This window comes from Pholis gunnellus, assembly GCF_910591455.1.
Source record: "Pholis gunnellus genome assembly, chromosome: 11".
NCBI lineage: Eukaryota > Metazoa > Chordata > Actinopteri > Perciformes > Pholidae > Pholis > Pholis gunnellus.
Window position 1 is genome coordinate 6348472 of NC_136538.1, and position 22027 is coordinate 6370498.

General features: G+C 45.1%; 1 protein-coding gene across 1 annotated transcript in view; it reads left to right on the forward strand.

Moving 5' to 3' along the window:
- The window catches only part of kndc1 (kinase non-catalytic C-lobe domain containing 1), a gene marked incomplete at both ends in the record, with an annotated part of 32427 nt that extends 14472 nt beyond the window's left edge, over positions 1 to 17955 (forward strand). The window contains 21 exon segments of the mRNA XM_079168457.1: positions 369 to 446; positions 628 to 715; positions 1034 to 1229; positions 2161 to 2879; positions 3038 to 3176; positions 4408 to 4670; positions 5926 to 6284; positions 7210 to 7305; position 7308; positions 7389 to 7483; positions 7586 to 7770; positions 10089 to 10199; positions 10386 to 10533; positions 10634 to 10789; positions 10961 to 11167; positions 11342 to 11424; positions 12356 to 12509; positions 13934 to 14056; positions 14397 to 14456; positions 14941 to 15098; positions 17727 to 17955. Of these exon segments, the coding sequence (XP_079024583.1) occupies positions 369 to 446; positions 628 to 715; positions 1034 to 1229; positions 2161 to 2879; positions 3038 to 3176; positions 4408 to 4670; positions 5926 to 6284; positions 7210 to 7305; position 7308; positions 7389 to 7483; positions 7586 to 7770; positions 10089 to 10199; positions 10386 to 10533; positions 10634 to 10789; positions 10961 to 11167; positions 11342 to 11424; positions 12356 to 12509; positions 13934 to 14056; positions 14397 to 14456; positions 14941 to 15098; positions 17727 to 17955 (3648 nt within the window).
- Between the last annotated feature and the right edge of the window lie 4072 nt (positions 17956 to 22027).

Below are 22027 nucleotides of genomic sequence, written 5' to 3' on the forward strand. Positions count from 1 at the left end.
CATTGAAGGAAAAGTTCTCTGTAAAGAAAGCCTGGTTTGATTTCTCTGCATATCAACGTGCACAACTTCAGAGAGGAGCACCTTTCTAAAGAGACGCATCCTGTTGGAAGGAAACTCAGGAGTGATTTAAATATAGAGAATCCAATTTGTAAAAGTGCTCTTCCATTTTGTCAACAAAGGACTCCTTAAAAAAAACAACAGATTTAGCTTTAATTTATATGCTGTCAGTATTTTAGGGCACAAATTAATTCTGGCATTGTTGGTGTGTGTGTGTGTGTGTGTGTGTGTGTGTGTGTGTGTGTGTGTGTGTGTGATTGTGAGCGGAAGTGTCCCGTACTGATGCTACATTTGTTTTCCTGCGGTTCCAGAGCTGTCGTGACTACTTATCATGTCGAGGGACAAATGCTGAGGCTGTGTGGAACGACCTCATCAGCAGAGTTCACCCGGTAAACGTCCCTTTGTTTCTCCCCACAGATGAATTTACACCCTTTGTGTTTATTTATTGTATTCAAACCTCAACGCCGGGGTCAGTCTGTTTCTTCGTGATCATCCTCTCGATGTCCGTCCCGTTTCTTTCTCGTGGGGTCTCTCTACATTGTAACGAAACAGAGTCTTATTTTCTTTCAGCCAGCCTCAAAATCCGGCGATGCAGATGACTTCAGTGCAACTGACACTCAACAAAGCTCATGTGATGAAGAGTCTGCACGAAACAGCGGTAGGACATCTTTACTTTGGTATGGATGACCCTCATGCAATGTAGTTTACCTTGAAATGTGCAGTATATCACACACTATATGTGCCAAACATTAGGAAGACCCTTTGAATCTTGCTGGCAAGAGGCACCGTCAATTTGTTTCTGTCTTTACAAATGATGAAGAAGAAGATGCAGGAAATAAGTGAGCATTGGTTCAACTGGAATCATGCCAAACCAGCAGCTCTTTCTCCTTTTTAATATTTCCACATTCTGTGTAATTCTCACTGCATGAGACAATATCACTGATATTGTATCTGGCGTTGTTGTAACTGTGTGTAGGCTTTGTGCCCATGGCCACTGAGAGCCGACTGGCTCCTGTGACTGGCCCTGTTCCCCACAGCTATCCAGTCAGCAAGGAACTCCAACTCCCAGAGGCCTTCACTTCCACCGCCACACACTTCACCCCCATCATCCTGACAAATGAAGGGGACTCGGAGGAGGAGGAGAGCCAGGACCGTGGGGCTGCCATTGAAGGGTAGGATGTTCAAGAAAATGACATCTATTATCACTATTATAATTTGTTTTTATATTAGTGATGTATCTGTTTTAAAAAGCTATTTTCTAGTTAAAATGAATTTAATAAAAATTCAATGCAATAGACATTTTGGCTATATGCTTTTGCTTTCTTGTTGAGAGTTAAACGAGAAGACTGTTAGCTTAGCTTAGCACAAAGACTGGAAACGGGAGGAAACAGCTAGCCTGTCTCTGTACAAAGGTTTAAATAAAAAAAAACATAAATGTAAAAAGAGACAACTTGTGTCTTTTCAAGGACATATTTGATGGACTATATCTGAGCCATCTGACTTCCTGCTGGCTCCACACGCTCATGAACAGCATGAAATAATTCATTATACGACTGAATGTATTATATTCTGATTCTACAAAGAGCACCTTTGTGCTGCTTGTAATGCTCTGAAAAAAACATTTTCATTGTTGTATAGCTGCTCCGTATGTCATTATTGTCTTTGTGGGCCAGTGTGTGTGTGTCACGTGATCCTGCAATTCTAAGTTTTGCCACAACGCCAAACTCGGTCCTGGGAGCATCGCTGACATCCTTTAGCCTTTGTTTGCTTTTTCCTGACAATCTCACAGTGACGACGTGACTCCAGCAAGTCACTGTGTCGAGAAATAATCCAGCACATTATGCCCCATAAAAAACGCAGATTGGTGGCGTCTTTATGCTAAGCTAAGCTATTTGGCTACTGACTAACTTCTGAGAGTGGTATCAGGCTCCTCATAAACCTCAGCAAAAAAAGGGAATAAGCCTGTTTCTTCAAATTTTGAAGCAGAATTTATAGGAAAGAAAATTGAAAAGATTAAAAAAGAAGAAATTAAAAGAAGAAAGAGCAGTAACACTGATACCTTCAGAAAGTACTGCACAGCTTTAAAAGGATGAAGCTTATTAGGGATTGTTCATTTTACAGGACAAAAAGCAGTGAACACATGGAGGAAAGGGGCCTCGACTTCCCTCCACACGTTCACTCTGACTACCCATGCCCTGCACAGACCGAACCTGATCTACATGCTCAGGAGTTGCCTGTTCATCAGACGGTCATAACTACAACCTCCGGCGACAGGTTGCCGGTCAACTCTATTTCCACTCTCCCCGACTTTTCCTGTCTTGAAGTCTCTCTTCCTCCGCCGTTATCCGCTGACCTCGGTGGCCGTGGTGTTTTCAACAATTACCTTTTCCGTCAGGATCCCACAACGGGACGTCTTTCCTTAGTGCCTGTGCAGGTCAGGGCTCCCGAGTCTCTCCTCGGGTTGGATATAAATCTCTCCCTCGTGCCGCAGCCTTTGCAGGGACTAATCACAGGTCCAGAGAGCGCTGACGGCCCATTCATCAACTGTCTGAATGCGCCCGTGAGGCCCGGACCCCGGGAGTGCGGCCCACCATCATCCCATTTCAATGGCAGCTCCATCATTTCTGACAGCCCCCTGGAGCGCAGTGTGCCCAGAGCTGGCAATGGACAAACTAATCCAGGGACACAGGGTGAGAACCAGCCTCCTTCAGCGTCCATCTCCCCGAATGTCCACCCTGCCCTGCGGGAGGTAATCGAGCTGCTCAGCGGAGAGTTTTCACTTGATGGGCATTTGGACAATGGACACGAGGACATAGCCATGGGTATGTATCTTTAAATGCAGTTTAAAAGTCTGCGCAATCCTTCACTCCAGCCATTCTTCAAAGAAACGACAAAACAATGACCCACTTCATCATCCTTGCCTTTAGTTATGAGAACGTAATCATTTAGAAAATCCGTTTTTTTTCTCTTTTTTTCTGAGGCGAGTGCATCTTCTCTCTGAAGGACTTCCAGTACCACACGTTTGCCAGTGTTGTGAAGGAGAGGTTCAGCGACCTGTACTGGGAAGACGACCTGCTGCGTGTGCTGCACTGCCTGGTTAACTACAGCCCGTCCGCACCGTGAGTAGGACTTCAGACACTTATTTGACATTTAGGCATCTTAAAGACAAGACCGTTACTCCTTGAATCATAAAAACAGCACTGCTTCTGCTATAGTTCCAGTATCAACACTCGATGTGAAAAGTTCCATTCAGTTTAATGACTCAACCGTCCACAGAGCAGTTCAGATTCTGGAATATATTCATTTTATTATTATCATGCATCAGTTTTTAATCCTTAAAATGAAGGACTGTTCTTCAGGGGTTGGCTAATGAATCCAATCTTTTGGTGTCAGAATAATCGCTCTAAATTAAAAAAAGGATATCTTGTTAACAATAAATTAGCCGGGGCTTCCGTCCAAACAGGGGAATGCCCAAATGTGGCTGCTTGTGGTCAGATAAAAGAAAGTATTCCTATGTGGTTTCTGAAGAATAGAATGATCCAGGCCCAGCTCACAGTGACCTGTCCTCCTCCTCCTCTGCACACCCATACATTGCATTCAAATGAGTGTTTATACAATCAGCACTTCATACATAAACTTAAAGCCCGCAGCTTATTAAACGGTGGCTATGGTAACTGATATGAAGCGCGTTTGTTAGTGCTGGGGAGGATGAGGATGTGTGGCAAACATTGAAGATGAATGTAAAGCCTCTTCTGCGTTGTTACTGATATGCTTAGGGGGGGGGGACGTCAGTTCACACAGACGTCTTTTCATCCAGCCGTCGCCCATGCTCTTACGCTCGGGGCAATATGCGGAGCGACCCCTTTAATCCGCCGCGGTCGGGAGACATCACAGCCTAGAAAATAGACGCTCTCGCTCGCAGGGCTCTGCTGTGGACGGGTGTTCTTTCCAGCGCTCCACTTCCCCCTGAGGGGACGGAGGGAGGACTGTATAGCCTCTCTCTTGTCGAGAGAGAGACGGAGCGGACGCCGTCCTGTCCCGCTGCAATTACATTTCGCTGATCGATTGCTGTGGTTGCTGCAAAGTGCATGTGATCTGCGAGATGTTTGAAATGAGTCTTTGGTCGGCCTCCTTGTGTGGTGGGTTGTTGCGATGCGTTCTGCTGTGTTTTCACTTTAAGTCAGGAACCGCTGCTGGCGCGCCATCTTCCAGATTGACCTGTGAACTTTTTAAAATCACACACTCTATTGCATATGATTGCCATGGTTCATTACATAAGTGCTAATCGTGGCTTACTTTGAACTCGCTGTGTGTGTGTGTGTGTGTGTGTGTGTTGTCTCTCTCCTGCAGCAGCTCTAATGAGCAGCCTCCATCAAAGGCTGTGAAAAGGGCAGCCCTCACTCCACCCTTGGCAGCCACCGCCTGGGGAGGGGAGAGAGAGGTCTGCCTGCGCGGTCATCTCGACCTGAATGGGAACGTTCACGCGTCCAGTCCTGCTGCTGTGGGCTGTTGGCTGGAGGGAACCGAGGCCCTGCCCCGTCATGGAGGAGAGGAGGCTGCTCTCCAAGGTTTCGATTTAAGATCGGAGGAGAGTCACCGCTGCATCTTTCAAGGTATGGATATAGACTTAGACACTCAATATATATGTTGTTGCTTTGGCAAAAGAGCAAGTCTATTTAAGTTCCAGTGTGTATCTGTCGGGATCTGTTTCCAGTTCCAAGTTTATGAAATACACAGATTAGTTCATCTAGCAGTGAATAGTAGTGCAATACGAAATATGAGATCTATGTGGAAAGACTTGAGTTCAACACTTAAAGATGACTTTGTTTATATTCTTTGTAAAACTAAATTGTTGAAAGCAGGTTTTTAACTGCACTGCAGTATTATATACAAAAAGACTAAAAGTCCGCCACTGTCTGTATTATTAGTAAGATATACTTCAATTAAAAGTGTTTAAAGTGCAGAAAAATGGTCCCTGTGAGTGTTCTACTGTTATATAAATATAACATATATAACAAATAAAACATAATATATAGTACCTAATTATACAGCATCCATGTGTAAATTGAATCCACAAATCTTTATCTGTACAATGTTTGGTAACTAAAGCTGTCAGATAGGAAACAAACTACAATATCTTCCTCTGGTTTCATTCTCCTTTCTCAAGTCCCTCAGATCACAGATTATGGTTAACACACTTAATTACTGCTGGATTGAGTTAAATAGAAACGTTTTACTAAGAAAGTCTCTCTTCCTGAAGCAAACTACCTAAATAGGTTCATTAAGGGATTTCGGAGAGTTTGCATGTGATAAGTCGATTGAAAACTGGTTCCAGATTTCAATAAATACAATTGAACCCCAGACCATCTGTGATGTGTTGTTACATTCCTCTTAATTTTGGCTGCAGACTGAATGAGAGCTGTGACTGGCTGTTGGATGCTGTTCTTAAGATTGAAGTGCATTCATGAGAGTCCAAGGCAGGCGAGCTCACTCTTCAGATTCCTTTTTCCTCCTCGGGGACTCATTTGGTGGCCGGCAACATTCAGCAAACACACCCTCACATCTGCTTTTGTTGGGCTATTGAACTGAGGTAGACATGTGGTCTGGATCACAATCGCGGCTCTTACACGATACTCGAGATCAAGAGATGGTGATAGTTCAACATTTAAACAGGCGGCGCATTGTGCACCCATGACAGGGTTAGCAGCAAATGCCCCCAGCACCACCTCTGGATCTGTGACTTTTTTTTTTCTTCACACATCCAGTTTATTTGTTTTTTTTCATCTCCATGTGATTCAGTCTCTTTCTCTTCTCTTCCCCCTCCCTCCCTCTCCCTCTCTCTCCACTCTCCTTGTTTTACGGGTCGAGGCGTGAGCACCGACAGTTCGGAGGCGACGGCCATGGAGGGAGGAGAGCACGGATCAGCGGGGGGCAGCGATGAAAGCCCCTCTGAAGCGGAGTTCCTGTCGGGGAGGGAGGAAGGGCGCACGGGGGCCCGCGACGAGCAGATGAGCCCCGACTGCTCGGAGGACATGGAGGACAGCGACTCTCTGGTGTCGGAGCGACTCGTCTCGCCCGGATCCCGAGCGGAGGGGCCGGGCCTCAGCTTGGGCCCGGCCTGGGCCTTGGCCTTCTTTGGGGAAGAGTGCTTTGGCCCGGAGGTGATCCAGTACGCAGTGACTCTGGGGCAGCACATGGGAGCGCCGTGTCTGGATGTGAAAACACAGGTGGGTAGACCTGTGGAGCGTACTGCCAGTGAGTCATGTCTGACCTTAACCCTGTGTGTTTGAACTAACAGCAGCCTGCATTATTCATTCATCAGATTCTATTACATCAACACAGTGAAATGCATATCATTAAGTCTTGTTAAAGCATGATGCAGTAAAAGGTGGGAGAGTTGTTTGTATTAATGCAATTGATGCTTTTTAAAAAGGAGAGACAAAACAGGTTGTCAACAACAGCAAAAAGGAGAGAAAATGATTGGTATATTTCCATCAAGACGTTGTGTCTTTGTGTTTCATTACTTTATGTTTATGAACTGCAGATTGAAAATGCTACGCTGCGATTCAGTGGTTTCATTTCCGTTCTTTGTGCATTTTGTCCTTCACGTTTCATCCTCGGGCTTATTGAGCGCAGCTTCACACTCCTTCAGCCCTTTCACATGGTCGGCTTTTATGAATAAGTGCAGGAATTATGTTCCTATCTGTAATGAAGTGGGGCACGGTCAAGGCTTCGGGGTGAATGGGACTGGGACACGTGGGAGACCTAAAGATAATTGGCATATTGTTCTCTCCACACTGGATCTGAATATGAATGTGCTGAACTTAGCCCCTCGGCAAAGGAACTTGCCGTAGTATAATAATGTTGAATAAGAATATTAATGTTGTGTACACTTTGATGGCAGCGCCGCTTCTTCAGAGGCTTTGTGTAACGACTAATAACACTACATTAAGAGTCGCGCTGCTGCGACTTCCCACTCATTTCACTTCAAAAGAGCTTTTGTGTTCTGATGTTGCCACGGCCAAGAGAGAAGAAAAAACAGGGAAAACAGAAATGCTGCGCTGGAAACCGCTGAAAAAGGCTTTTTCCAGTGAAAGGCTTGTGGGGTTATTTTAAGGCTTTGTTTGTGTGATTTTTTTGCGTGATTTCCAGGAACTGCAGCAGCAGCTGATGATCGAAACAAGGAATCTGAAGAAGACCAGAAATTTCTTCCAGAAGCTGATTCAACAAGAGAGGAAAAACAAAGGTTGGGTATCCATGTCATGACACTGCCGGCGTACGGATAAATGGCACGCGTGTGATCTCTAAAACACTGTATGTGTCACCCAAAGGTGACAACAAACTGATGCTGTCCAAACTCAAGTCCCAGCTTGAGGAGCTCCGATCCAAAGTGGTCTTCTTAGATTGTGTGAAGAAATACCTTGAGGTACTTACAAAGTACTACCGTTCCCAACACGACTCTTTCTCATTCACTTCAACAACAACTTGGCTCTCCTGTCCTCTGATGTCATTTCTTGCATTTCTGCAGATTCTGAGTGTGGACCAGTGGGGTTTGGAGGTTTCGTTACTGTCTGCTTTGGCTGTCTGTGGACCTGGATCTTTGGACTACCAGTCCTCTGAGGACTCGTCTGTCCTGAGCTTTGGTACCAGCAAAGGGAAGAGCACTCTGCAAGCTGGGTCTCCTCTGGGCCTCATGGCTTACCTCTATGCCAGGTATCATTGATTTTACAATCTGTACATATGCGCGACATCCTCTGTCCCGGGACCCTCACATCGGTAAAGGAGAAACTCCTTAAACTACTAAAAAACTACCAAAGAAATCCGTTAACGGGGATAAAAAAAAAGGAATAAAGCTGAGGGAGAGCAACAGAGGAGGGATCTCTCTCCCAGGATGGACAGAAATAGATGTCAAGTGTGCAGAATAAACAGCATAACAGAGTTACAACACATTCGTTGTATATGACATAATGAGAGTAGTGAGCAGAAAAATGATGGGAAAATTACGACTACTAATAATAACAGCAGCAGTGGATGTGATAGAATAATAATGATAAGAAAGGCTGTAATGGTATCAGTAATAGTAATGTGACTAATGATGATAATAGTAATGATAGTAGCGGTGGGTGTCATCAGGGCCATGGCAGGAGGCCCGACCACGGTCCAGCTGGAACCGCCATTTATGGAAACCTGTGAGGCTTCCACCACGATGATGATGATGATGATGATGATGATGATGATGATGATGATGGGGGTTTTAATTTGAAACGTGCCAGCCGTTGCTTTTCTCTAGTCGCCCATTAGGGTCTCTCAAAGCGTTTTTCCATGTTCCATTGTCTATCTTCCCTACTGCTTTTGATTTGTCCAACAAAGCGATTTCACAAAGACTTGGCTCAGACAGCTGCCGAATTAACAACAAGAAACTGAAGAAGATCCTTGACGTTAGGGTTCGTTGTCACGACTTTGGCTCTGGAGACAAAAGGGAGGGAGACGCAGGCTGAAGGCGACTAATAAGTCATTTGTTTAAATAAAGACGATGGTAACAAACCTCAAATCAACTAGGAAAACGTTGGGATGTGATTACCGGTAAAACCGTTGGCGTAGGTGTGTGTCTGCATGAGTGCTGAGTGAGTGTGGCGTGAGAAAAAAGATGTTGCACGATAACATAACGAATATCTAGACGGTAAGACTGCAGAAACGAGTGACCACCTGATTGGCCTGTGGTTACAACACTGCAACGAGTTCAGGAAGGTCAGTGGGTTGTGGTCAGTGCAAACAACCACAGGTGTACCACATCAACATGTTTTAAGGCCAGGATTAGCACAAGCGCTTCTCTTTCAATAACCAAATCATTTAACTGACAGGAGTTCAATTTCTGTGGGAAGAAACGAACACGATCACTGCTGCTCCCGAGCATCTGCTTTGTATCTGTTGCCACGGGAAACTGCATCAACAGGGAATACTTCAGGTACTACTCAGGGCTGATAAAAGCCCCCCAACTCACCTTTTTTAATTAACAGATAATTCTCCTAAAAAGAGGACAGAAGTGATCATCGATCAAAGATAATGTAGCAAAGGACACTGGTCTTTGTAGTAAAGACAGAAATAAGTTTTTTTTTAAATTTCACATTGGACATGGTCATTTGAAAGTGCCTCTCCGACATATTTGATTTGTTTTTTACATTATTGTAATTATTATTGAAAGCATGATAACCAATTGAGTCCTAGTTTATGTTTGGCTGGATGAAGTAGGAAATAATAAGTTCTATTCTGTGAACACTTGGGTGTGTGGTTGAGGAAGCGCTGACTTTTTGGGATCTTGAATGAATACCCATTTGTCTGGCAGCTCACATGACACCCGCTACAACACTAATGTTGGGATTGTTGGGGGCTTTTGGTATGACGCAACTGAAAGAGGGAGCATCAGGGCACCTGGTGAAGAAGCCCCGGGGAGGAGTAACATCTCCCCACATGGTCTGAGAGCGCTGGAAGGGTTCCTCTGGAAGGAGTTGAGGGAATATGCTAAAAACATTTAGGTTGACTAGGATGAGGAACTATATAGAAAAAACAATTCCTTGTTCATTCTTGTGTTACTATAATCCTTGATTTACAGTGGAATGATCAATGCTAGATGTTATTGAAAAGTGACCGTCTAAGATCTGGCCACATGCTCCAAAACAAGTAGAGGGCAGCATTTCACCTGCTGGGTCCATACTATTTCAATTTACAGCCATCAGTGTAATCTATTTAGTCTATTTTTTTCATTCATCTGTGTGTTTACTCTGCCCCTAGCCGGACTGTACAGTTTGTGCACACTGTTTATTGGATTAAAGAGTGAAATCTAGGACTTGTGCTAGCTGGGCTAGCTGTTTAGCGCGCTCATTTCAGTAGAATCTCTGCGACGCAAATACATAGACGTCTTTGACATGACGTCAACACTGTAACCTCTTCACATTCTGTCTCAAATCTTTGAATCTTGTGAGCCGTGTTGCTCTCTGAGCTTAATTCCGTGTCGCTGTGCTCCTTCGTCACAGAAACGCTGCCATGGAGGGCTTCATCCAGCAGTTCCTGTACACCTATCGTTTCCTCTGCACTCCCGAGGAGTTGCTGCAGTTCATAATGGATAAATTCATCTGTGCTGCAAGGTACTGCACACCCAGTAACACACGAACACATAGAAACGACTATGCACAGTACAGCATACTAACAAAAAAACAGGTGCATCTCCAGTCAGGCCTCTCCTGTAAACTACAAACGGCAATGCCCAATAGCACACAGTATGTAACGTCTTGCACCGCTTGCATGAGCATAATGTTTGTTTTCCCTGGCAGACAAGGTCCAGACATGTCGGGAGACTGTGTAAAGATCCTCCATCGCAGTTTGGACCTGCTCCAGTTCTGGATAACAGACTGTAAACAGGTGGACTTCACACCAAAGTCCAGCCTTGTGGATACGTTAGAAAACTTCCTTAATGCTGAGGTAGACACATAAGCATGCAGTTTGCTCTGCACTTTACGGAGACGACTTGTTCCGTGACAAACTGTGTGTGTGTGTGTGTGTGTGTGTGTGTGTCCCACAGGTGATTCCCGTAGACAGCCGAGGGGAGGCCCTTCTTGCCGCTCTCCGCAGCCTCCCTTGTACGACTTGGATCCAAGGACGAGGAAGCCTGGTCAGCTTTGAGGAAGATGAGGATTCGATGTGTGTGCATTCGTCTACTGAGGATCTTGTGAGAAAGGTCAGTCTCACACGGTGACGAGTTACGCTATGCTTTGTTTGGGAACTGTATTTTAAGTACGAATGTCTACTGTTGAACAAGAGCACCCTGTATGAAACCTTATATTCATGTGTTTACATGAGTCAGAGCATGCGTCCGGTCTCGTCAAATCTCTTTTTTCCAACTCTGCAGTGGAGGTTCTCCAGAGCGGTGGAGTCCTCTGCGTCCCTGCCCAAAGACAGGGCCTTCTCCATCGCCGCCGCCCTGCCCGTGCCTCGCTACGGCTCCCCGGCGGACGACCTCCCCGGCGTCTGCCTGCAAAGTGAGGAGCGACTCCCCTTCAGCCGGAACGAAAACGGGGCGCAGCACGTAACCCAGCAGCTCACCCTGCTGCAGCAGGTCGGTGCACGGGGTTCGACCCCCACAACCGGCACACTATTCGTTGCCGTCTCTCTTTTCCCACTAGAGGGAGGCATGCCTTTAGGAATGCATAGCGAGACCCTGATGAAAACAGTCAACTCCTGACCCAATTACTACGTTATTACTACAAGAGTTCTACATCTTGTTTTGTAGGGGATGTTCCAAGGATGTCATCCGGTTCATTTTCTCAAGTCCAGAATACAAGGAGTCGGGGACAAGGTCTCGACCCCAAACAAGTGAGTGCAATGTTCCAGCATTACACACTTAGTAGAGTAAACTGTGAAGGCCACAGCATTTGATTCACATCCTTTCTATTCCCCGAGCCCTCGTGTCCTGAGTGGAAGCGTTCACATTCTTCATGTTTCTCTGATTTCTTCCTCTTTTTTTTTCTCCCATTCTGCCCAGTAGACGAGGTCCTGTTGACATGGTAACGTGTGTGACAGTGAACTGTTCTCATGTATCTGCGGCAGCGTCTGCTGAGCATACACAGTATAATGAATGGGAGACAGTGGTAGGCAAATAGCAGCCGTAGATAGCAGTTTAAAGGCTCTTGGTAATGAATATTACTTATTAACATTTAAGAAGATGCCCCACGTGAGGCTACTGTGCTTCGTTCTGTTGCCAGGAGCTGACAAAATAATCTTTATCTTAAAAAAAGACCTCTGCCCTCAGATGCAATCTTCAAATATACAGAATAAACAGTTAAAAATCTATTTTATTCTTAAATCAATCTAAAGAAATACATTTGGTGAAAGGTATTTCACTTTGTAGTTAGTCAAATAGAGTAATTTGTGAGTAATATTGTTGTTTTTTATTCTGCTGTTTTAGTTAACCTCCTTCACATTCACATTTAACACGCTCCAGCCTCTGAGAGTTCAGCACTGTCGGACAAAGATGCCGGCGTCCTCTGGGACTTTAAAAAGTTAAAAAGGGAATGTGAAAAAAAACCTTACTCTCTCCTAGAGCCTATGGTGACATCTCCATATGTTTTTGTTTTTTTTTAACCCTCAATTCAAAACCCAAAGACATAAAAAAGAGAAAAGAAGCATACCTCACATTTCAGAATTTGCCACTTTTGCTAGACTAAAACAACTAATCAATTATAAAAGTGTCTGGTAGTTAATGAACTCATCAATGTATTACTGTCCTCCCCCCCCCCTCCACCAGGAACGTGTCTCAGCATATCCCGCCAGCAGAGGGCAGCAGTCCACTTGAATGTGAGGCGACGCCATCAGACAGCTACCTCCAGCAGCTGCTCACATATGCTGACAGTGTTGCGAACTGGATCTCTGCTGAAATAGTCATCTGTGACTCCGTCAAGGTGAGAGGAGACAGAACTCATGAAAGCAACGGGGTTCATAAAAAATGAAAGGCAGCCTCTTGCTTTGATTTCTCATCATGGGACACGGACTCTCATGTCAGCCACAGACTTTTCCCCCATTATGTGCTTTCTGGTGCTTCTCCAGTCTCATGGTTGAAGGCTTCATAGAGGAACACAAACATATAAACCCTGGAGCAGTTCTTCATTAGATGTAGGATGTCATAGGCTTTCCTTTGTCTCACAAAAAAGCTGAGAAACTCAGATACTCCAGCTGACACTTCAACTATTTACATTGTACTTCAACGTTTATCTCTGGTGCTTCAGCTTCCCTTCAATTCCAACTGCTTTCATCTTTCACGCTTCGACGGACAGTTTAACTACTTGAAGTGCTGACTGACAAGCTGATAATTCAACTGCTTTCACCTCTGAAGGCCTTTGCGCACCAAGCCCGTAGTTCTGGTATGGTTTCTTAATCCGTCACCCGATAACAATCGTTACGCTCCGAGACCCTGCACGCTGAGTCCGATGGGTTTTATTATTGTCTTTGTTTTCGAAAAATGTGCAACAGGAGACAGAACGGAAAGCGCTCGTCCTAAATGGGGCTAATGACTGAATGACATTAGCAAGGAGCTATATATCGTTTAGCTGCCTAGAGGACGACCACTACTGTCTAAACTTTCGCACATCTTTTGTTTTGCTGTCATCCCCAATTCCAGGCTGTTCTTCAGTCACCCGTATGTATAGCGATACACAAAGTGAATCTGCTTACCAGATGCCATTTTGGATGATTTGCATGCACGGTGGCTTCGAGTGGTCGAACAACTCTCTGAAAGCTTTTCGACGGATGCAAAAAGAAAAGTGCCCGAAAATCCAATCTGTTCCCAAAACTTTAAAGGTGGACGAAGGTTTGTGTGTAAACTGATTGACGCAACGTGAGTCGCGTTTATTTCTTTCAACGTGCGGCAATTTTAGGAGGAAAAATACAGTGTTAAGCAAAGGCCTTGACCCCTTGAATGACAGTTCAACTGCTTTCATCTTTCACACTTTGACTGAACGTTCAGCTACCCTCAATCGCTCACACACTGGCTGACAATTTCAGCTGCTTACAGGGCTTAAACTTTCCATGAAAAGCTCAAATTCTTTTAGCGATGACACTCGTGTTACTTCAGAAGACGCGTTGAATGCTTTCAGGGTTTTAACTTAAACTGCATCCGCCATTTAACATCTCCGATGCAATTGACATTTGAAGACATTTTAACCTGTTTGCGATGTTCTGTGCACACTATTTTTCTTCTTTTCCCACAGTGGACACGCTTCATTATGCGGCATTAAGCATACTGGCTGTGAAGACCCTCCTCGATTTTTGCATTTTGCCTCGTTCGGCATTTTTGTCTTTCTCATTGCAAGCTCTCCTCCCTTTGCAGACACAAGTTGCTTTGCTGACCAAGTATCTGTGGATAGGAAAACACTGCTACGAATCCAGGAACTTTGCCACCGCCATGCAGGTCCTCGGAGGTCTGGAGAACGTGATTGTCAGGCAATTACCAGTAAGGCTGCGTCTCATGAATTCCTCCTCACACACGCTCGGGAGTTTTCTGTAGTAAGTCACATGCCCTGCAGCTAACATGTTTTCTTCAGCTTGTGATAGAATTGGGTGGTATTTAATTAGTTTCACAAATGAGAAAGTTGCCTTGACGCATTCAAATAAGACGTGGCAATTTTAAAAACCCACAATTAAGAGACACCAGTGTCAAGAATATAGAACACGTTTTCATATTTCCCCGGGTCATGTTCATTGACTCTTGTGTTGCATTGAAGCCAGGGTATAATTAGTCTTCCTTTTGGAGCTACGGTACTAAATAAAACGTCCTCCCTTCTTGCCAACAGGCTTGGAAACATCTGTCTTCCAAGGTGTGCGAGATCCTGGAGGAGCTACGAGCTGTGCAGGTGTGTGTGTATGTGTGTATGTGTGTGTAAGTGCGTTTTGAGCAAGCACACACGCATGTTGTTTGTAACTGAATGCCAGGCTGGTCACATATTGTGAAACTGGGCTGCAGGGCAAACAAATCAATAGAAAAACAGCTTGGAGCTACTCGCCTGTGTGCCGAGAGCTCACAGCTGGCTCTGCATCTGAAAGTTACCGCCAAAAGAACCTGATGCATCGAACAACACGCATCACTCGCTTGGCAACTCTCCTGCCAAGCTGCAATAAAGAGAATTGCGTATGCTCTCTCTCGGCTTTGAAATGTAAAGCGGTTGAATTTGTCGGAAAAAACCCCTCTTGAGTCTTTCTATGGCAGCGCACCGCTACGCCGGCCACGCTTGTTACCGATGTCAAGCGCCTGAGACTTAATTGGACATTTCTTTCAAAACGCTCCATCCCAGTAAGAGCTCATTTATCTACTGTGCGGATGAATTGCTCTCTCCTCAGGTGTTTCTGAAGAGCGACGACCTGTGTCTGATGGGGGGAGAGCACACGAGGAGGAGGCCCACGCTGCCGTCGGCGCACATCCTGGCCATGCACGTCCAGCAGCTGGAGATCGGAGCCTTCACCCTCACTACCGGAGCTTACAAGTGGACCAAGCTCAGGTGAGGGGAAATCATCGCTCGCTCTGTAACAAGCTGCTGTCGCCCGTTGAACTGAAAGAGTTTCATTGCTGATCAGTTCACGCAGCCTACTGCAAAATCCTATCGTTGGGAACACGCATCCGCATTTATGAGGTGTTGGTACGGCCTTACGCCACCGAATCTAGCGCAAATAATGATAGAATAATGATGACGGCACTGATCCTTAACTTGGCACTGTGATGACTCACTTTTACTGTAGTCCCTCTGATCTGGCTGCTAACGGGACACGTGGTTACAGTAAACAACTTCATCCATTTATAACACAGATTTGTTGAATACTTGATTGTGATTAGTCTATTACTGCAGTCTAGGCTCTGTTTGTATGAATAACAGACTGTTGCTATGCAAGCAGCAGCAAGAGGACTCATTTTTTTTAGAGGAAGCAATAAGATCATTTTCCTGCCTCGGCGCCAGCGATAGCTGTGACCTGAGGCGTTATGTTTTCGGGTTGTCTGTCGTCCGTCTCAGGAATATCTTGAGGGAATTTCTTCTGCACGAACGTTCACTTGGACTCAAGGATGAACTGATTAGATCTTAGTTGACCTCACAAAAGACATTTTCGACCATAACATACGAAAAAGTATATGGCACCTATGACAATTCCACACAAATGTCTAATAGGATAAAATGATGAGGTGATGACATTTAAGACAGACGTGGATGTAAACGGCAACATGATTGGTTGACGTGTGTGAAATGATTGATTGATTGAGTAAGGAGCCGTGCAATAAGAGGGAAGACGCACAGCGAGCGGGACGTTATTGCGAAATGAACCCTGTTCAAAGTGATTAAAGACCCGATGACCGGCTCACTGTACATCACTTCTTTCTTAATACTGAGAGAATAAACTGTGTCAGCTCCACATGCAGACAGCTAATTGTTACGCTTCAACATACATATTGTTGATAGTATAGTCAGTTATTGGAAAAATACGTTTGTGTCAGGGAACACTGGACCGATGTTTCTGTCTGATTTATTGAACCTCATGCAGACATTTGATGGTATGAAAATGAACCTTCCATGAAACGAACGTGCAAAAGATTTTGGTTGGATCATAAAAAAAACGTTCTCCCTAATAAAGTTCAATTCGTTTGTTATGAAAAGTCTTCCCAGTGCAACATTTTAACCACGTGGAAAATCAAATGAGTCGCAACAGTGCAATCCATGTTTTGGAGAGAGAAATATTGGACGGCCACGTGCTTTTATTGCTACACAATATAACATGTTCTGTTATATCATATGTAAATACACGTTAGAAAAAAACCGTTAGGCCTGGTGAGGAGGTGAGGTTGACCACTTAACTAGGTCTGACGAATCAATAGGCGTAATTATCAGCAATATATTCAGCGTTTGCAGAATATATCTCCTACCTTTCTTGCCTTTCTACCATTTTCTCCTCTGCTCACCAGGACCGTGTCTTATTAACTATGAGGGGAAACTATTAGAAAAACATCATAATTCGAAGAATTGTCTAAGAATTCCGTCACTAGGAGCAACTCTTTTATACGAGGAAGCTTTATGAATCAACGCCAGGAGCGAGAGTGTGAGATCTGAATGCATACAAATCTGATTTAATTTACAACTTCACATTGATGTAAACTGGTGGCTGAACAATCAACAATGATCTCCTTTTTGCTTTCTCAACATTGTGGGAGAGGTTGTTGTCTTGACGCCGCACACTGTGCATATGTCGCCCACCTCCTTCCTATGACGGGTGTCCTCTCTGTCATTTAACGCACCGCTCCCTGTGGTGCCATCAGCGAGTTTCCCTCTGCTGTTATTATATTTGGCAACACGGTCGTATGTGAACAGACTGTAGAGTCGGGGGACTAAGGCAAATCTAATAAAATGACTCGCGGTAACGCCGCTGCCTACTGCTTGTAGCAATCGATTTTTTTTTATAAAAAGCCCAGTCCTCTTTACATTACCACCATGATTTAACCGCATGCTGCAATTTGCACTCATTTGTTTTCGTCAGAGGTGTGACATTGGTGAAATGGACAAACAGCCAGTGAAATTAGCCTGCTGCCTGTCCCATCCAGTGGCACAATATACTAACAGTTAGTGTCATTAACTCTCCCACCACATTCCGAGAATCCGTCTATGACAAAGTCGGCCAACTCGCTACGAGGACACATTTTCCCCGTGTCCTTCTCCTCCGGTCCAATATGGCCGACCAGATGCTGAGGTCACAACAAGTGGCGGTTGGATGGTAATGGCACAGCTGTTGGATTTGGGTTGCTAGTTGGGGTGCCGGTGTTGCGCCAGATGGCGCCCGTGGGATGCGGTTTGATTGGAAAAGAGGTTTCGGGCCAGATGCTGAGAGGCGACTGGCTGTAGCCAGATGCTGGGGTCAGGAGATCTAGCAGGAGGAGGCAGAGCCGCAGCTGGTTGCTGTGGACCCGGGGTTATCCCCGCTCTCTCCAAATCAGGTCACAGACAAAAAAAACATGCCGCTGCCAGGAAGGAAACATAGGTATGATATGCACCTAGATAGAAAAGCTTTTCATGTTTTCACTTTTCCTTCTGCTCTTTATTCCCATTTTGTGCCGCCCCGTGCTCTCGCCCCGTCCGTCCTCGGATCCAAAGGAGCATAGCAAAGGTTGTGAGTCAGGTCCACGCCTTCCAGGAGGCCGTGTACCCTTACAGCCCGGACCGGGAGCTGCAGGACTACCTTCGGCGCCGCATCGCCCGGCTCGCCACCTCTGACATCCACCTCTTGGCTGCCGACAACGACACCAGCTTCCAGCAGACCAGCGAGCGACAAACGCGGAGGATCCAGGACAAGCTGAGGAGGGTTAAGGCCACTTTCCAATGAGCCCCGACCCGACGACATCTCAGAGCCCAGAGCGAGTCACCACCACCGGGTCATCACCTCGTGTCTGAGCCCAGACTGAGGCGCCAGGCCCAAGCCACGACCCGCCGACGCCTCTGTTGTCCTGGCAGCAGAGGCTTGTGAACTGGAAAACTTTGTCTCATGTTCGCTATCTGTCAAAGGCCCCTTAACTAAAGTCAGTGAATCAGTTTACTTAATGTATAACTCGCACTCTTAAGATTACACAGATAGTTTACCTAGGTTAATATTAGCGATTTCTTTCCACAAAAAGCATTTATATATACTGACATTTTTAATCATTATTCACGATTGATCCTGTAATTGAACTGTTAAAGCCTCATACGTGGACCGAACATGGCACCAATGCAGACTGTGTGTCCTACATCAAGGCTGGATTACCAACATAGCAAAGTGGGCACCTGCACCACGGCCTGAGACCATCCACGGGCCCCCAATATTCACAGGGCCACTGTGTAACTCTAAAGCACAGAATCCTGCTTTTCTAGCTGTCGGTCTAGGGCCGGCAATGTCTTCGCTTTGGCCCGGACGGAAATATCTGAACAACTATTGCATGGGCTGCTATGAAAGTTTGTATGAAAATTCATCGGACCCCCTAAGACGTCCCCGGACTCTTCCTCTCGCGTGACAATGGAGGTTCACATTTGCGATTGTCAGTTAGATGTCTCGAGAACTATCGGATGGATTGCCATGACATTTGAATGGTGTCTCACACAGGATGAATTGTAACAACCCCGGTGATCTTTTCGGCCGCTATTGATTTTGACTTTGGCCGTACCTACTTTTTAATGCTAGTTAGCAAATATTAGCGTGCTAACAGGCTAAACTAAGATGGTGAACATTATGTCTGTATGTATGTGTTTGCATTGTCATTGTGAGCCTGTTAGCATGCTGTCGTTAGCATTTTGCTAGCGCGGCTGTAGACCCTTAGGGCTGGGTAATGCTACAGAAGAACTGGTTCCTACGGCACTTTGTCTGACCACATTGGAGGAAAAAAAAAATATTAAAGCTGCCACACTGGAACCAGATTGAAAAGCCTGCCATCACAGAAACGTGCAAGGCACGATGATTGTTTAAATGCGAGGATAACTGCGACACACTTTCACACTGTTGCATTCGTAGCGTTGCAATCGTTTAAATACGCACAGAAAGTGTGATTTGACAGTTGTGTAAATAATGAAAAACAGAGATATAGAAAGAGGAGTTCAAACACTGGCTCCTTCTCTCAACTCTGCACACCTGGCCAATTACTGTGTGAAGTGAGGAGTGGAATGTCGGATTTGCATGTTTGACAGAGTTATGGAAATAAGCAGCACCCCCCAAAAAATCTCAAAGCTGTTCAACCATTCGACAACCAGTTCTGACAGAGAATACAGCAGCCGTGTAACCGAATCCCGAGGCCCTGTCCTCAACAATGATCTTGTGTCAAGATATAGTTTCTGGACGTTTATTATTTCAAAATGATACTGTACTTATTAAGAGGTGCACATTTCTAGATCAAATTATATTTAATCATATGACACAGCAAACCTGGGAAAGTGTGTCATTCCAGCAGGGAAATAGTGTGCACATTTCACAGAAAGGTGACAGATTTGGGGGTAAATAGGGGCCCAGCAGCTAATTTTTACCCGAGGCCCCCCAGCAGGTGAACCCAGCCATGTCAAACTATGAAATATTTGATGTTGCTGCAACGTGTGTGTCTGACTTGTAGGAAACGAGACAAAACAATTCAGAATGTATTTGATTTAAAGTGTTTATTGATCATATATTTTAGTAACAATACAAAGTGTAGTTTCTCTTTGATAAGAAAAATGAGATTTATACGACTAGATTGGTAAATTAATATCTAAATATGAATCCCATTCAAACAATGTGACGTGATTGCATTTATTATCAATAAACGTGTCGCGCAGGGCAAAAGCTATGCGTCTGTCATGACAACACCGTACCGTTACAGAGAAAGTGATGGAACGTAATGAGATGGCAGTGTGCAAAATGTCATTTGAGGAATGATGTTGTCTACTTTTTTATTCTCTCTCTCTCTCTCTCTCTCTCGCTCTCTCTCTCCCTCTCCCCCTTCCCTCCCTGAAGCACACCATGGAGATGGAATGTGACGTGCCATGAAGATTTGCCTAATTCAGCCAAATAAATGAGATTTTATAAGCCACCTCTTGCCAAAGCGCGTTACTGTCGGACAATATCCGTGACAAAGCGTGGCCGGTTACAGCGCCGTTACAGCTGTCTGGGGATGTGAAATGTGGTGCGAGCAGCTCTCCTCACGTTGGGAGTTAAAGCTGCATATAGTGAACTTTCAGTGTGCTTTCTGGCATTTTTCTCCTCTTAATTATCACTGGACGATTTGCTGTGGCGTAGTGGTTACATTTTATTTTCAGCCACCTGACCAGAAGGACAATTTATCACCGTCCTTATTGTGCTGACCTCGGCTTTTACTTCCTTAATGTTTGGGCTTGCACATCTGATGAAGGGGAGTATGTACGTTACAGGCTGTGTGTCAAACAGTCAATAAATGTACAGTATTTCATCCTATAGTGATATTGCGTGTGTTTGGGGTCAATTAGTTCGATCTCTTGGGAACACACTGTTATAAAACTCCAATAACACAAATCAAAACGGGCTTATTTGTGATTTGGGATGGGTGGGGCTGCCTAAACTCTAACACTGGCTTAGGTCTCTGAGGCCCCAAACAGAATTGTCTCCTGTATGTAAAGACTTCTGAAACATGATCAACTCAAAATCATATTTACATGCAGTTCTCATAATAACAAGTGTCAGTGGTGGAATGTAACCGTGCAGATTTACTCAGCTGTACTTAGGTACAACTTTGAGCTGCTTGCACTTCACTTGAAGGTTTCCATTCCATGACACTGTCTGTTTCACATCATTCAAGAGGGCCACATTGTACTATTTACATTTATCTGACGGCTGTATAGTTACTTAACAAAACCTGCAAGCACGTCATAAGCGAAGCACTGCAATAAAGGCTGCTTACACCTTTATACAGTGTAATTATGATGCAATAATATAGTAAATAAGAATACAAAGCTGACAGGGACCAATGAGTGTTTTTAAAAGTATAAGCAAATCAAACCATATGCAGGAATTTGACTTATAATGGATATTTCTGGAGGGCGGTATTTTTACTTTAAATAAAGGACTGACTCAACCACTGGGGTCTCCAGGAAATGTTCATGAATAACCTGAAATGGGTCCCGTGAAGACACCACAACTTCCCAAATGATTTGATTTGATTTAGTTAGATAAAATACAACTAATTGATTTATTTAATTATTTATTTTAATCCAGGCTTTAGTGACCCTGTCGAAATTAGAATACAGTCTCTTCTGCCAGGCCCTTTCCCCTGTGGGGACAGAAAGAGAGAGCCCACGCAGGCAGAGCCGAGGAAATCGGCGCAGTGTGAAGGCGACGTCCCGGGTGGCTTTTTTTGTGTTGTTTTTGGTATTGTTATCTAACGGCATCGGGGCTCATCTTCAAAGCGTCAGAGATAAAGAGCTCCAGAGGGGCCAAGGGGACTCCAGCCTCAGCCGCGACAGATCGCCGATAGAGGAGACGACCAGGCCCCTGCCTCTTATCTGCTTTTGTCGCACAACTAAACGATCAGTTTAGCGCCAATGTCCCCAGAAGCTGCCGCACGCGGAGATCTCACAAAATCGGACGGGCCGTCCCACCGGTTCATGTGGCCCCGAACAGACACGATGTTATCCCGCCAGCCAGCGTGGTGACACTTCACAGATCACACCCAAAGCCGATGGAAAAAAGTGTATATTTCAACTAATGCATTGTTAATATCTCTCAATGTCTGCAGCCATTGGTATGTGAGCCAATTTAGGGATTACCGCGTCCTGTTGCGGGCTTGTTTGCGCTCACTGAAACCCCCCCCCCACCACCACCACCACCACCACCCCAGCTTCCTCGCAGCTTGTTTTGGCATATTTACATGTGAACGGTCCGACAATCAGCCGTAATTGTGTTGCTACTGTAATGCCTTTGATTCGTA